At 38.6% G+C, this 15,977-nt stretch overlaps 2 protein-coding genes across 5 annotated transcripts in view; both read right to left on the bottom strand.

Moving 5' to 3' along the window:
- micall2a (mical-like 2a) overlaps nt 1-6,227 on the bottom strand; it is a 40,504-nt gene extending 34,277 nt beyond the window's left edge. For all 4 annotated transcript variants that reach the window (XM_053612952.1, XM_053612953.1, XM_053612951.1 and 1 more), the window contains exons 1-5: nt 5,107-6,227; nt 4,223-4,271; nt 2,379-2,520; nt 1,917-2,242; nt 297-424 (exon numbers count right to left, since the gene is read on the bottom strand). In XM_053612952.1, the coding sequence (XP_053468927.1) occupies nt 297-424; nt 1,917-2,242; nt 2,379-2,520; nt 4,223-4,271; nt 5,107-5,249 (788 nt within the window). In that variant the 5' untranslated portion in view covers nt 5,250-6,227. The remainder of the gene's footprint in view (nt 1-296; nt 425-1,916; nt 2,243-2,378; nt 2,521-4,222; nt 4,272-5,106) is intronic.
- Nucleotides 6,228-9,469: 3,242 nt separating this feature from the next.
- On the bottom strand, nt 9,470-11,467 carry si:dkey-43p13.5 (uncharacterized). Its single transcript, XM_053613078.1, has one exon. The coding sequence runs from the start codon at nt 10,635-10,637 to the stop codon at nt 10,251-10,253; it is 387 nt and encodes a 128-aa protein (XP_053469053.1). The 5' UTR covers nt 10,638-11,467; the 3' UTR covers nt 9,470-10,250.
- Between the last annotated feature and the right edge of the window lie 4,510 nt (nt 11,468-15,977).

Below are 15,977 nucleotides of genomic sequence, written 5' to 3'. Positions count from 1 at the left end.
TGAGTGCATAAATTAACATACTTTTCAGAAGGTCGCTATTTCTGTGTTATAAATTCTTTATTCTAATATTTTGAGATACTGGATTTTTTATTTCCATGAGCTGTAAACTGTAATCATCAAGATTAAAACAAAGGCTTGAAACATCTAATGAATCTGAAATGTGTAATGAATCTAGAAAACATGAAAGTTCCACTTTTTGAATTAAATTACAGGAAAAAAAAAAACCGTACTTTTCCATGATATTCAAATTTTTTGAGATGCATCTGTACTGGTAAAAAAAAAAATGGGAGTCTTACTTGAAGCAGCTCCTGTGGTATAGTCTCCCATCCACAAGGTGTCTCTGAACCAAGTGAACGTGACTCCTGCACACTGCGCACTTACTGTTCAGCGTGCCGGTTTTATTGGAGCTCTCGACTAAAACAGTCTTCGGGGAGAATAAAGAAGCTTTATTAAAAAAAAATTCAATTAATCTTTTGTCCTGGAGAGCCAGAACATTTTGGTTATTTCCCTGCTCTACTAACCCTAGACATGAGCTTTTTGGTATTTGAAAATTTGCGTTTTCATACAAGCAGTGATCTCAACAAGAAAACATTTAATTCATCGGCATAATTCAACATTTAAAATCTGCAAAAATCCACACTGCTAGTGTTTCCCGGTCGCATGAGAAGGGTCCGCTGTCATTATACAGTACAAGAGCGGCCACTAGAGGCGAAATAACAAACTATCACTGGCAAATTTTGTTGTGTTATTTGAAGTGTTTTTTATTCATTTTGGATGTCTCTATTTTTATTTGTTATTTGGAGTGCTACTTTTTGGTTTAGTTTGGATGTATATTTTATTTACTTTAATATTTATTCATATTTAACATATATTCATATTTATTTCATTTAAAAAAGTACAGTACATTTTCATGGTACATTCAGTACTGTTTATTTTTTTAATAAAGTTCAGCGATATTTTACTTCGAGTAATGTTTTCATTCAGTATCAATTTTAAAAACTATCGGTTGATTCATTGGTTTTCAGCAGGTACCACCCGAATTAGTTATCGCTATCGGTAAAATCCACTATCGGTCCACCTCTAGTACATTGTGTCTATAATATATTAAGGAGCTAATGTCGCTGATCTATAATGTATGGTCCTGATAATCTCACACTACATTGTTTAAGAATGTACAATACTTCGGTCCAAGTGACATGAGGTGCATTTGGTGAATAGAACACCTTTTTCTACATCGTGCTGTAGAGAAAACAACTCTCTCCACTGGGACAGAAGTATAGCTGGTATTTCCACATATAGCTCCGTGTAGAAGCCGCTATTTTGCTTGGCATGAGTTGCTAATGTGTCTAAACACAAGCGTGTCTCTGCTGTTCGTTATCACACACTCAGTTAAAAATGCATAATGCATGATATTCCTAATACACGGTAATAACATTTCAAAACGCCATTTCTTTTTCGAATATCGGCTCAAATAAATGAATGTTAAGATGAGATTGGATCTTGGTTATTTGAATAAGCATGCACATTCCTAGTAAGTAACTGGCTCATTAAACCAGCAGAGAAATTATCCGACAAGATGTCGCCAATATGTTCATCCTCCCAACTCTGTGTACCGACCGGCTTAGTCTTGAGCGTGTAAACATCTTGTATTTGTCTTCAAATATATGACTTTTTCGTTCTTGAAACTGGGCAACACACATGCATTATGTTAAAGAGCCTGAAATGCATTTCACACACACAGCAGCTCCAGGACTGCTTATCGCTGCCAAGCACCAATTAGTCTCAGCGCAAACCGGAGACTCTCCCCTGCATGACTTACTGCCTTTGCTTGTTCTTACTTGCATTAAACAAAAAAAAAAAAAACAGTTATTAGAGTTTCATTATGAAAACAAAGTGAAGATGAGAGGCGCTTGTACCTTTTCAGCATTCCTGCCTGGGGTCTTCACTGTGGATGCTGAATCAGTGCTTGGAGAGGCCATTTTGATGTTTTTGGATTGTTTTTCCATGGCACACTGCTGTGTCTGAGTGCTTGAGACATGTTTGTTTGAGCTACTGTTCTGTACGAAATGCGATGGTGGACGATTTTGAGCAGCATTGGAGGAGACGGGAGTAGACACTGGATGTGTCTTTGGGCTGTAGGTTTTGGCAGTGACAGGGAGATTCTTCTTTTCTGACGGCTCCTCTTTTGAGTCCTCTGCAGGCCGTTTGACGCCTCCGACTCCTCCCGCTATGAAGAAACGATCTTATTTAACACACAGTCGTTGTGCATAACGTCAATGTCACATAAACACAATAGAAGTAGTAGTAGTAGTAGTAATAATAATAATAATAATAATAATAATAATAATAATAATTGTGATTATCAATGATAGTCTTACTGGGTGAACGACCGTTGAAGTAGTTGTAGTACTGCGAGACGTAAGTGAGAATACTGAGTCGGTCTGGGACGTGAAGAGCCACCATGTCCTCTGCATCCAGGAGAGCTGGAATCCCCAGATGATCCTCAGCCACACGAAACGCCTGGAACACACACAAGTATTCAGCGAGTCTGCATTTAGTCTCAAAGATCATCAAATGGTGATAGAAAATGAATCAACACCTTCAACCCAATCAGATTTGAGAATTCAACTACCGTATGTATGTTATTACTGTTAACTATAAACACACCATAAAATGAGAACGATTAGGAGAGTCTATCTAAATAGAAAAATAAGGTCTCAGGGATGCTAACTTTAGTCTCGACACTGTTCAGGATCTGGACAGTGAGTGGATACTGAATAACACATTTCCTGCGCACACGCCAGGACCTGGAAAAGAGGACCAGGGAGGTGTATTGTTTGGGATTGACCTGGACAAGGCTCATTAAATTATACAGGGCTCCACATCCTCCCGCATGGCAGCTGCTCCTGTAAAAGAGTGCAGGACACAAAGCGAAGGGCCAAAGTTTGTTTTCCTGTTTCCATCACACACAGATTCGAGTGTTTAACACAGCTTACGTGGATTAATAGATCAAAGCGAATGTCACCATTTCCAGTGCCTTGAAAGAACATGGAGGACTGAAGCCATATTTAGGACTGAAGCCATATGCTGTGAGCAAAACAGACCTACGGCATAATAAACAGCCGGGCCGGGCAACGTTTAGTATTTAAAATGTACAAAGGACCTAACATTTGTCATGACAGTGGTAGAACAGAAGTAAGCTCATCCTAACGGAAAGGATCAGATGTTCGATAGCTACGCTGCTTTATAATGGATGAGCTGGAGTTATTCCTCACAGCTCAGGTTCCTCCAGCAGCAACTATTGTTTCAGAACAGATCATTGAGTGTGTCTCACTGCAGGGGCCTGTAATCTGGGCCCTTCGAGGACGCGCAGACGCAGGAAGGAAATAAAGCTTTTCATAATGGAAATGTCCCAGCTGTGGTGAATGTGTTCGCACTGTCTCAAACGCTCAATACACACTTGCTCAGAAGGAAGGATAAAAAAAAAACAATTAGAGCACTGAGCCAAAGCCACCATTCACTGCCGTGTAAACGTTACTTGCTATCGTATTTTTAGATTCGATTTTGGGTTGAGTTGCAATCACATCCGCCCATTTTGAGGATGCATCTGTTTCACTTTGAAACCCATTACACGCAGGTCTATACCATTTCTAGCTGGAGATTTTTTTTTTGCATGCATGCATGCATGCATTGTAAAACTACCCGTGGCTTGTATACACTGCAATTTACACATCATAAGCTTCTCATAAAACTGCCTCGTTTAAAAAACTTAAATATCTAATGATCGTCCAGAGTGAATTCTGTTCAGAAAGTGCGCCAATCTGAAAACAAATACATGTTGCTATAAGGAACAAATAATGCCAGACTGAAACTACAGAGAGCCTGAGAGAATCATTTTCAGTAAACGCTTTATCCTGGTCAGGATTGCATTGAATCCGGAGGCTTTCCCAGGAACATTAGGTGCGAGGCCATAAGGGGCACACAGCTTAGACTAGAGAATCTACTGTACCTACTGGCATGAGTTTTTCGGGGAGGTAGGGGGAAACCGGAGAACATGTGACAAACAGTAACGTGAGCACAGGATCAAAGCAGGGACAGCAACGCTACACGCTGCTCTAAAGCATTATGTTGTTTTTTGTTTTTTTTTAAAGTGTAATAATATATATATATATTTATGTTTATTCTTGGCCATTTCCTTTAGTCAGGAAACAGGAAATCTTACCAAGCAGTTGTTGTCATACACATTGTCCTTACTCAGGGACTCAAAGTTTCTGAAAGGAAACAAACACACATGAGTCACATGAGGTAAAACAGGACTGCTCATTTCATGTTTATGAACACATTCCGGTATGATTTCAGAGGACAGAAAAAAGAAAAGAAACGAAAAAAACATCACACAATGCTTTCTAATCTTTGCATTAATGTATAAACGTGTTCCAAGATATTCAAGATAACATATGAGACAAAATCCTAACCCTATATTAGTGTCTAGAGTGACCAGACTGTTTGTTTCTAACATTCTGGTTTGTTCACTTTGATCAATGTCGATATCCTTCTGCTTTTATTACAGTACTAATGCATTACTGAGCACTTTATTTTTTATAATCAATGGTCAAGTGGCCTTCACATTAAGTTAACCATACCTGCAATGACATTCTCTATAAAATATGGTTATTTATATTCTTTTCAGGGCTTAAAAACAAACTAAAATCCTTATTAGAAATTCCTTCTTAACAGCACACCAAGCAAATGCAGCTACTCTAGCTTATTTCCATTCAAAACTCATTCACAAATTGATGAACTGCATTTTTTACCTTATAAATAAACATGTTAGTATGAGGTGTTTGGGGACAAATCACTCGGAGACAGGTTTGAAACTGTAAATAAATGTGAGTTACAGGTACAGGTACAGTTGTAACTCAGTTACAAGGACAAACACTTCAGCGTTTATTAACATTATTAACATTACTGAGCAACAAAGCTGGGAACACAAACAAAATGTTTTTCATATTTTTTCACACCTAGCCAAGTGAATGAGAATGAGGACGCAGGCTGGTTCTGAGTGAAACAACAACACGTGAAAGTGGATTTAAAAGTCATTCTTACATGAGGTCCGGTCTGAATTTGTGGATGAGAGCACAGAAAGCCAGTCCGTCTCTGAATGAGGTGGTCATGTTGATTATATCCACATCTCTGTAGCCATCACACTGGACTTTACACCACTGCTGCAGCGCCTTGATGGCCGCCATTCTCCTATCCTACTGCTGCTCGCCCTCTCTCTCCCTCACTCTCTTTCTCTCTCTTAGAGCTCTGAGGCGATGCTTAGAGTCGGAAAACCCCCAGGAACTACAGGTTAGAACTGAAATCTGTTCCCAGAGGCACTTGGAACCCGTAGAGGTCACTGTTACACCAAAAAGTACAGCCAAACAAGTGGAAAGTTTATCGTTTACTCGACCTTAATTACTTTCTTCCCTGCTGAAAAACAACAATAGAAACCAGCACAGAAATTCGAATGGCTTCCACTACAAATACCATTACAAACCATCAGCTAACCATTAAAACCATTACTGGTCCTTAATGGTATCCACTAGACATAACATGCCACCAATAGAAGGCAACAAATTAGCAGTAGACCAACAGGGACCAATGCAGTTTCCATTAGAACCAATACAATTCCCATTATAACCATTCCATTACCATTGCCATTACCGGTATTAATGGTATCCACTAGACATAACATTCCACCAATAAAAGGCAACAACTTACAAGTAGAGATCTAAAGGGACCATTACAGTTTCCATTAAAACCAATATAATTCCCATTATAACCATTATAATCATTACCACTGCCTTTATAGGTCCATAATGGTATCCACTAGACATAACATGCCACCTATAGAAGGCAAGAGATTGCCAGTAGATCAACAGGGACCAATGCAATTTCCATTAAAAAAAAAATACAGTTCCCATTATAACCATTAAAACCATTACCATTGCCATTACCGGTCCATAATGGTATCCACTAGACATAATGTGCCACCAATAGAAGGCAATAGATTACCAGTAGACCAAAAGGGACCAATACAGTTAAGTGTATTAAAACCAATACAATTCCAATTATAACCATTAAAACCATTACAGAATTCTATGAGGGTTTTTATTATTTTCTTTTCCAGCAAGGTTTACATATAAAAGTAAGCACAATCCATCTCTTAAAAAAAAATTCCAGTTCCCATTATAACCATTAAAACCATTACCATTGCCATTACCGGTCCTTAATGGTATCCACTAGACATAATGTGCCACCAATAGAAGGCAATAGATTACCAGTAGACCAAAAGGGACCAATACAGTTAAGTGTATTAAAACCAATACAATTCCAATTATAACCATTAAAACCATTACAGAATTCTATGAGGGTTTTTATTATTTTCTTTTCCAGCAAGGTTTACATATAAAAGTAAGCACAATCCATCTCTATAAAGAAAATTCTATATCAGTACATTTACCTACATGTCAGGCGGTATCACAGCACCTTGTTGTTGATTAGTTTCCTATAACAGCACACCTGGCTGGAAAAAAAAGAAAAGAAAAACAATAGAAACCCTAATTTCAACATTTCAACAATGATTCAGTGACAGTTTGGTTGATGCATTAACATTGATTCAGTGTTGATTCAGTGCTGGTCTGCTATCTGGGTAGTTATTGAACACTCATATTGTATTAATTAAATCAATTAATTAAAGGTGCGTCCAGTGAAATCGTCTTCCCTTCTTCCTTTTCATCTTCATATTGCGAGCTTTCATATTTTAATGAATAGATTTTGATCATGAAAAATGTACCATTTGCCATGGCCGCTCATGATGTCGCTCACTCTTCTGTAGGAATGGTTTCAGGTAACTGTAGCTAGGATTTAAATTTTACATAGCGAACACAAACAAGCCGAGTGACACAGTGACATGACCCAGTGAATATCACATATACTCTCTCTCTCTCTCTCTCTCTCTCTCTCTCTCTCTCTATATATATATATATATATATATATATATCAGATATATATCAGAACAATCAGATTAGTGGACCGGAACTAACTTTTATATAATCCTTACTTAGGTACTGTATATTATGTATAAAGCTGTTGAATTCTTGAATCTGATTGATGAATTTTCTATAACACCACGCCTCTGACAATAGTGCTGGTGTTCTAGATTCATTCTATTTTTTGTTCAAACCGACCTACAAAATATTTGTAGCCAAATGCGCCAATGCAGTTTCCATTCAAACCAACACAATTCCCATTATAACCATTACCATTGCCATATTTGTAGCCAAATATTTTGTGCTGGATTGTCGATTTCATTAATGCGTGATCTCTCAGAACATGCTTCTGGCAGAAAACTACAGGTGACACATTTTAATAATGTAGTAAAGCGAAACACTTGGTAGTAAGTCTCAATATTTAGGACAACGTGTCAGAGTTTATATTAATGTACTCGTTGCAATATGTCATCTTTTTTTGTAGCAACCATTTACATAGGAACTTTCAGAACCCTCTAGGTAAACAGATTAAAGAAAACAACAACAACAACAACAACAAATGTGTGCTATTGTCTTGGTGAAGTTTTGAGTGAGGAAATGTTTGTAAGGAGTCTCCAGTGTCAGCACATTGTAACAGCTGTTCCTTTAGGTTTTCCAGCACATGACAGGAGAGTCTTTGTAGTTTCTTGGTAATGTGACAGACTGTATTATTAACTTCAGAAGGGAGCAAAAAAGAGGCAAGGAGAAGGAATAACTGTTTATAGCTGTTAAGATGTTAGTGATAACAGGAACTAACTTGCTGTACAGATATTTCACAATATATGGATTAAAAAGTATGATTTCATACAAAAAAAATCGCAGTCTTTGGCATATTGTTGTAGTGTAGGAGGAATACAACCCTTAGGGGTGTGGTGTGATTGGAAAATACTTAGATGTAGTGGTAACAGATAATGCCATCCCATTGATTAGTTTAAACAACATGCCTGGAATTATTTTACTCCTTACTTGATTATTTATTTATTTATTTATTTATTTATAAGTTCAAGAAGTACTTTTAAGGTAACTATTTTGACCATTTAGGTCATAAAACAGCAAAATCCCTTTATGCTTCCAGAAAAGTTATTTTTAATCTATTTCACAGCTTCACATTTATATTTTTTAAAAAGTTTGTAGTGATGTGATGTTTCCATATGGCTTATAAATGATCCTATCTTTTTGCTTTGATCACAGTACTAAATATGAACACATTAACACACATGTTATTGCTGTTTATAATGAATGGTCAATGGAAATGAAATCGATCTGCAGTTACATTTTCTATAAAAATCTGTGATTTCTAATCTTTTCAGGCATTCAAAACAACAACAGCTTATTAAAAATCCTTGTTAACATTAAAAGCAAGCAAATGTAGCTATCCTGGCTTATATCTATTCAAAAGTTGATTTGTCATAATGAATATACTACAAGGTGTCCCAAAAGTCTCCATATATAGAGGACTATGTTTGCCAGCACCAGGTCAGTTGTGCCTTCATCAGTGGATGCTCGTGGACGTCCACTTCTTCTCGGTCAGTCCGCAACACTTCCAGTCTTTCTGAATTTGTTAATAAATTTGGCAGCAGTGTCGTGTGTGATGTGCTTCCCATGTTTCCTGTTAAAGTCCAACGCAATTGCGACATCCAGCCATGAGAATGATTTCAATACGTTCTTCTTTTGTCAAAGGTGTTCTTAAAGGCTCTCTGAAATATATATATATATATATATGAATAATGTATATACACACCAAGTATGAAACTGTTTGGAGGACATTTTTGCTAAAAAAAAAAAAAAGTGATTATTTCCCCTATGTATGGAGACTTTTGGGACACACTGTACTGTATATTTTGAAATTTCAACAAGCATGCTTTGTACTAAAAATAAATAAATAAATAAATAAATAAATAAATAAATAAATAAAGCACCTCTGCAGATGTATCCAAGACCAGAAGAGGGTGTTCTTACATCACAGTGAGCCTTACAGGATAACCCTGATCTCTCAGTAGCACACCTCCTAAGAGTCACTCAAGCTGCACTGAAAATAAAAATGATGTAGAAATAGTTGTTTAAATGATTTCTGTGGGGTAGGAATCTTAACCTCATGGAAGTCTGGGGCACTGATAAAGTAATCCTCTTGATCCGACGGGAAGTTTTCCTATTGGAAACGCTTTTGTGCCATTCATGTTGTAGTACCCATGTTTATAAGAATGGCAAATACAAACAAACTGGGTTGCTTGATTGATTTTATATATATATATATATATATATATATATATATATATATATATATATATATCAGTTAAGGCTTTGAGCACATATTAGGGTCAAATGAAACTAAATAAGTGCCTGTAATTATTTTTGGAAGACGTTAAATTGTTTTGTAGTCAACACCTAGGCACGGCATGAAAGGGGAAGGAGGAGAAAAGCATGATGAGCAGGTTTACAAATGTGATGTTCACTGAGCACTTCTGTCAAGGAGAGGGCATTCATTTTTCAACCATCCCCATTGTGTTCGCAACAAGCTTGTGGCAGCTTGCAGACATCCTGTGTCTGTCTGTGTCTCTCTCTCTCTCTCTCTCTCTCTCTCCTGAAACAGGATAGCTGACTAAAGGTGAAGCCATTGATGAGATCATCATTCGTTTCCTCATCAGACAAAACACTTAACATTTGCCTTTTCTTAGCTCGAAACATTTTGCCTGAAATGAAACAAACTGCATTTCCCCCCCCCCCACCAATCCAGCGAGGAGAGACATTATCACAATCGTGATCATGATTAATATCGCAATGTTTAATAATACAATTTGAATTACAGTGTAAATGCTCAGCATTAGTCTGCTTTGCTTTTATGTCCATTTTAAATTGGTGTTAAAATAATAATGCTAGGAAAAATATAACGATCAAGTCTCGGGAAAGTAATGTGAAGTGAATATTATTACATAACAGGAACAGTAATGTTCATATTTCATATCAATACCTTAGTGATGACAGAGATTGACAAGAGCTGTGGAAAATATTCACATACTGTATATTAATACAACAGAAATACCAGGCTAAAAGAAAGAAATACTTAAAAGCATCATCCTCAACTTGTGTAATCATGAGGTGACAATAAATAAACTAGCATCACTAGGTATTCAGATATTCCCAGATCACAGTGGAGTTTGGGAACCCAGACCTTCATCAGTCACTTTTGGACATGTGTGCTTTTAAGCACCACTTCTTATCGCCCTTGGCTGCAGTGCTGTGGATCTCGGCTTCGTAATCCCTGGCTTTGGCCCTCAGTTTGGCAATGCTGCAGAAGCGGAATTCCTCTGGACTGCTCTCTGGTGATCCTGCCTGCTGTCTGGACCCCTGGTGCAGTCTGTGTCCAGCGCTCCTCTCCTGTTTGCTGTTCCAGCATGGCACCTGGTCGCTGTCTGACTCCGTGCTCCTCCTGGATGGTGCTGGTTTTCTGGCCTCACTGTCGTTCCTACACAGGTCTCCACTCTGGCCTTGAAGTTTCATCTGTCTGCGCATCTTCGCCCTACGATTCTGGAACCACACCTGTACCATACAGACGCATAGCATGAGGCGTGGGAATCATCAGTTCATTAATATTTACCACACGTGTAAACTAGAGATAAGTGGCAGGATACCACTGTTTCTTATCTGACATGGAAATCTTGAATATCAGCGGACACCCATACTCATCCCTTAATGTTTTTTTTTTTAAATTTTTTTACGAAGATTAGTGGTTAGCAAGTTTGCCTCGCACCTCCAGGGTTGGGGGTTTGAATCCCGCCTCCCTGCATGTTCTCCCCGTGCTCTGGGGGTTTCCTCCGTGTATTCCAATTTCCTCCCCCAGTCGAAAGACCTGCGTTGTAGGCTGATTTGTGTTTCCAAAATTTTCCGTAGTGTGTGAGTGGGTGTATGAATTCATGTGCGATTGTGCCCTGCGAAAACCATTAAAGTCTTGTGATATGTAAACATTTCCAGTTCCATAAATATAATTCCAATCTTTGCCATTTCCTACAGGATCTGATATCCCATGTGCTTTCTCTGAAATCCGCCAGCATTTTTTGCTGGTATCGTGCCCTCTCTAGTATAAACAGATATGGATTCTCGGCTCCAATTTTAAGAAGTGATCAAAATGATCAGCTAATTACCGAACCCTATAAAAGATAAGAATAGAAGAAAGAATGTGCAGTAGTACCATATCAGTCATGGAGTAGCTCTCCATGACTGATACGATGAACAGCCGACATACGCAATGTAGTTTGAAATGCCTGACCATAAGGGTCAGTGATCATCAACAACATAAAGCCATTCTAAAGAGATCATACCTGAACTCTAGCCTCGATTAAGTCCAGTCGGAGTGCCAGGGCCTCGCGCATGAACACGTCAGGGTAGTGCGTGCTCTTGAAGGCCTTCTCCAGCTCTTCCAGCTGCCAGCTGCTGTAGTTGGCACGAGCACGCCGCTGCTTGGCGGGCCGAAGCTCATCTGGAAGCATGTGGCCAATTAGGTGGATGCCAGCGGCTGACGGGGGAACTAACAGCTCTGGATTGGCTAATTAGCGCTGCATTCATTAAGCTCTCTCTGGCGAAGCCGCGTAATTGATTGTTAGTTACAAGCTGTTAGCTGATCCTTTGTAAACATTCAAGTCCCATTAAATGCCAAGGATGGCTATTATCAGAGAATAGGCCATCATCCTCAAATTACCTCTCATACTGTGAATTACATGTACATTATTAAAAATACATTGCCTAAATAAGCAACACAAGACAATCTATTTTGCTGCTTCACTGGCCAAAAGACAACATTTTGTCCTTTAACATACATTTTCTTATAGAAGGAGGTGTTTTTTTTGTTATGACAGGCAATAATTTAAAGACAAATGTGGTCTGTTAATACTGTACAGTCTTAATAAACAAAACTTTTGACGACTCTTACCTGTGTCACTGGAAAGTCGGACCACGGAAGATGCCTGTGAGGCCAGGAGCAGAGCTTGTTTACAAGGCTCGGGCTGTAGGTAGGTGCGCAGGAACTCGTAGCTGAGCAGTGGAGCAGGGATCAAGAGCTGAGGATGGCCCAGCCTGCTAGGAAAGGCAGGGAAGAACTGAGTTGCTGGCGAGTGCAGAACACCAGGGCTCAAAGAAGAGAGTAGCTGCCCAGAGCTGAACATGATGGCCCACTAGAGAAGATCCACACTTCGGTCACAGTCCAGAACAGGCCAGAGCTGTAGATGTTTGAAAGTCAAGTGAGATACGTGTAGGATGTGCCTCAATCGATGATGAGTGATGATGAGTTTTTGGAATGCAGGTCTTCCTGGAGTACAAATAGCAAATTAAAATATAAAATGAAGCTGTTAAATATTTAAAATGATCATTTCAGTCTCACAAAAAAAAACAAAAAAAAAACATCCTGAGATCTGAGGACGCTTCCAGTAGGATGGACCAAGAGATGATCTGTGCTCTTCTCCAGGCTAAAGAAAAGTCACCCGAGTCAGATGTTAACCACTTTCATAGGCGCCCCACCTTCTCGCCTGGTCACATGACTCACCTGTGACCACTAATGCGTCTTGAACAGGGCTTGGTTTGAAGGAAAAACATCCCGTCATGGAGACAGGAGTTCACCCTATGCTTCATTTAAGACCAGACTCTGAGAACATCCCTCTTCATCAGTGGTTCATCATGACACCTAATTCCTTCATGTGAAATAGAGAGGCCCAGCAATACTCCATTTGCAGAGGTCTTGTTTTTATTATACAGTCTTCTACAGACAAGTTCAGGCATTAGTCAGCTTCTGTGTTATCTATTAATGTGACAAAGCAGACACAAGGCACTGGAGTGTAAAGAGAAATGAAGGTGAAGGAAAGAAGAAGAAAAAAAGCACAGTTCCTGCTATGTGAACTCAGACATGAAAACTTTTTTTTTAATGTGACATTAATTAGATTTGAATTGAATTGTTTTTTTCTTCTAGAGGAATCCAGACACTTGTTAAGCACTGAAACGCTGAACAAAATGGAGATTACGTAGACATTTAAAAAAAAAAAAAAGAAAAAACCAAAAATAATACACTTTTTGCGATACACAAAAACCAGTCCACTTTTCATTTGACTCGCCTTCATGTAGCCACTCAGCAGGCTTTTTGTCTGGTTCTGCGTATTGCACTTTCTATGAGTCTTAAAACGCACACTGATTTTAAATCAAAAACAAAAGGATCAGGAGTTGGCAGCTGAGAAGCTTTCAGTAAGGACCCCAAGCTTTAGATAAACATCTTCTGCAGAAGCACAAACAGCTTCTGTTTACACATTAAACACATCATCCTAATTGGCCCACATAATTGACATTCATTTACTAGCCCGTTTACGGCATATGGCTGTTTGCATCACACTCATTTGCCCCTCTACGCAACTGGAAAAAAAAGGGAGACTGCCCTAGGGGAAGGTGCTGATGAGTTTCTATAATCAGATGCGACTCAAAAATGAAATTTACAAAGCGACTCGGTCTGAAAACGCGAGATTTGTCTGAGCGGATGGGAATTGTGTCACTAAATGGAAAAGATTTCACCCGACAGCTTTGATTCAGGAACTGTCTGAGTGGGCGATCTTAATCAAAGCAGAGAAAGATCACCTGTCCAAAACGAGTGGAAAAGCTCAAGGCTGGGATGAGGACACAAACGATACTTGTGTCACAGAAGAAAACAACGGTTTTCACAGCCAAGGCTGGATCGGTCATGTGAAGGAATTCCAACACAGGTGAGAAAATTTGACTCAAAAACTGTAAATTCGTCGCTTATTTGATACAATTCCACACTCCACACTGGGGCAGTAGCGGCTTGGTGGTTAAGGCTCTGGGTTACTGGGTTCAAGTCCGAGCACTGCCAAACTGCCACTGTTGGGCCCTTGAGCAAGGCCCCTGACCCTCCAGGGGCGCTGTATCATGGCTGACCCTGCACTCTGACCCCAGCTTCCTGACATGCTGTGGTATGCGAAGAAAAGAATTTCACTGTGCTGTAATGTATATGTGAATAATAAAGACTCTATCATTATTCTTCTATTATTTCTTCTCTTGTAATATTTCAGTTAACCTGTCGTGTCGCATGTCGTCACCAGTGACCCCTTTCTACTGTATGTTTACTGTCATTTACAGCATAAAGTATCCAAAGTATACTTATTAAATCTTGCCAAAAAACACATCAATCAAAAGTTCTAGAACTTCCGCTTCAACACAGGACCATTGTTTTACCATTTCTATCTATTAGCGACTCTAATTTCCTAATTTGTGTCAGGAGAACAAATCAAAACCTGCTAGACAAAACAGGAGCTCATAGCTGTAAATATATAGCATACAGTCACAAACATATTCTTCCATTTATTTATATAGAAAAGAAGTACAACACTTTGCACTGTAATTATTAAGTTCTAAACTGCAATTGTAAAGTTATCTGTCTCTAACTTCTTTCTTTTCTTTTTAATGAATGTTTTCGCTTAGATGACACTTTGAAGAGCACTATCATGCATGCAGTGACAAGGATTCTTGAACTACAGCCATTTAAGTTTGAGTTTGGCGTTTCCTGATCTGTGCTCCAACAGGTTGATTTTGACTTTATTACATACACTTCATGTCATGAAGCAAGGGAAAAGCATTTTTTTTATTCCCAAATGATAGAACGTTCAGAATCAAAATTAATATGTTGGAAATTATTCGTTTATTAGTTTTATGCCACTTTATTAGCTGTAAGCTCTTAACAGGCAGCCAGCTTTCTAGCTGCACCATTATCAGTTAGATTATTAATAACTACTATTAGTCTAATAATCCAGCTGCGTTTATAAACTAGTTAATCTGGGAACATTCTGCATGCTTACAGTAGGTCGTGCTAATAACGAGCAGCCATTTTGAGTGGCTCAACACTACCATATACTGTCCATTTTAGCAACAGAAAATATCTTGAATCTAGTCATATTTATTTAGTATTTCCTATTATAAGATTACAATAAATCAAATAGCAGATTTCTAGACATTTCAAGCTTGAACCGATCTTTGCTAATTTTAGTTTTGCTAATTTTAAGAATTTGTTTTTAAGAAAGAAGCAATAATCTGCCAATAAGGGTTAGGCATAGGTTTAATGATCTTATATTTGGTTTATTGGATTCTTATAATACGAAATACTCAATAAATTTGTTTATATTCAAGATATTTTCACTTGCTAAGATGTTGTTTTTTGCAGCTGTATATGGATCTATTCAATACGGCTGCTAGTTCCATCCATCCTCAATCGGGTCGCGGGGATGACTGCTAGTTATTGTTAAATAATTGTATTATTTATTAATTTTTGCAGTGTAGACATCAACTACTTTAAAAAGTAAGTATTTTTTCCATAGTTGAGCTATCAACCCCATATCCAGCTAGCATTAAACTAAGCTCAATGCTAGCACAGCTAAAAGCTAAAAGTTTAACATTTTCAAGTTAACATAGGTCCATTAAAAAAAGTGGTCAAAAACAATCGAGTAACTACTGGTAAAAAAAAAAAAACAAAAACAGGAAGCTTGCACAGATATCCGAGTTTACATCGTCGCTGTTATTCAAAGAGGAATTGCGATCCTTTCGACACAGCTGCATGGCAGGTGTTGACGGACAGGCGATGAGTGCGCTGTGATTGCTTGTTGGGGAACCAAACACAGGTGTGTCAATTAATCCACTGAAAACCTATTACCTCACAGACACCTCTGGCTGATCAGATCAGTGCTCGGAAAATACGCCGAGCTGTCAACAGAGCTTTGTGCTAACTGCACCGGGCTTTGATCAGAGCACAGCTGGTCAGAACAAACAAAAGTCACTGGGCCACAAACAGCAACGAGGGCGAGACATCTCTCCACACCTGGCCGGATGCCGAATATTCTCTCCGCTCTAGCGTTAACAGCTGGA

The sequence above is a fragment of the Ictalurus furcatus genome, chromosome 24 (assembly GCF_023375685.1).
Source record: "Ictalurus furcatus strain D&B chromosome 24, Billie_1.0, whole genome shotgun sequence".
NCBI classification, from domain to species: domain Eukaryota; kingdom Metazoa; phylum Chordata; class Actinopteri; order Siluriformes; family Ictaluridae; genus Ictalurus; species Ictalurus furcatus.
Note: the sequence above shows the minus strand (reverse complement) of the source record. Positions and strands in the feature narration are given on the sequence as shown.

Excerpts from the sequence above, each read along its gene's own strand:
- si:dkey-43p13.5 (XM_053613078.1), bottom strand. The coding sequence starts at position 10,637 with ATGCTATGCGTCTGTATGGTACAGGTGTGGTTCCAGAATCGTAGGGCG.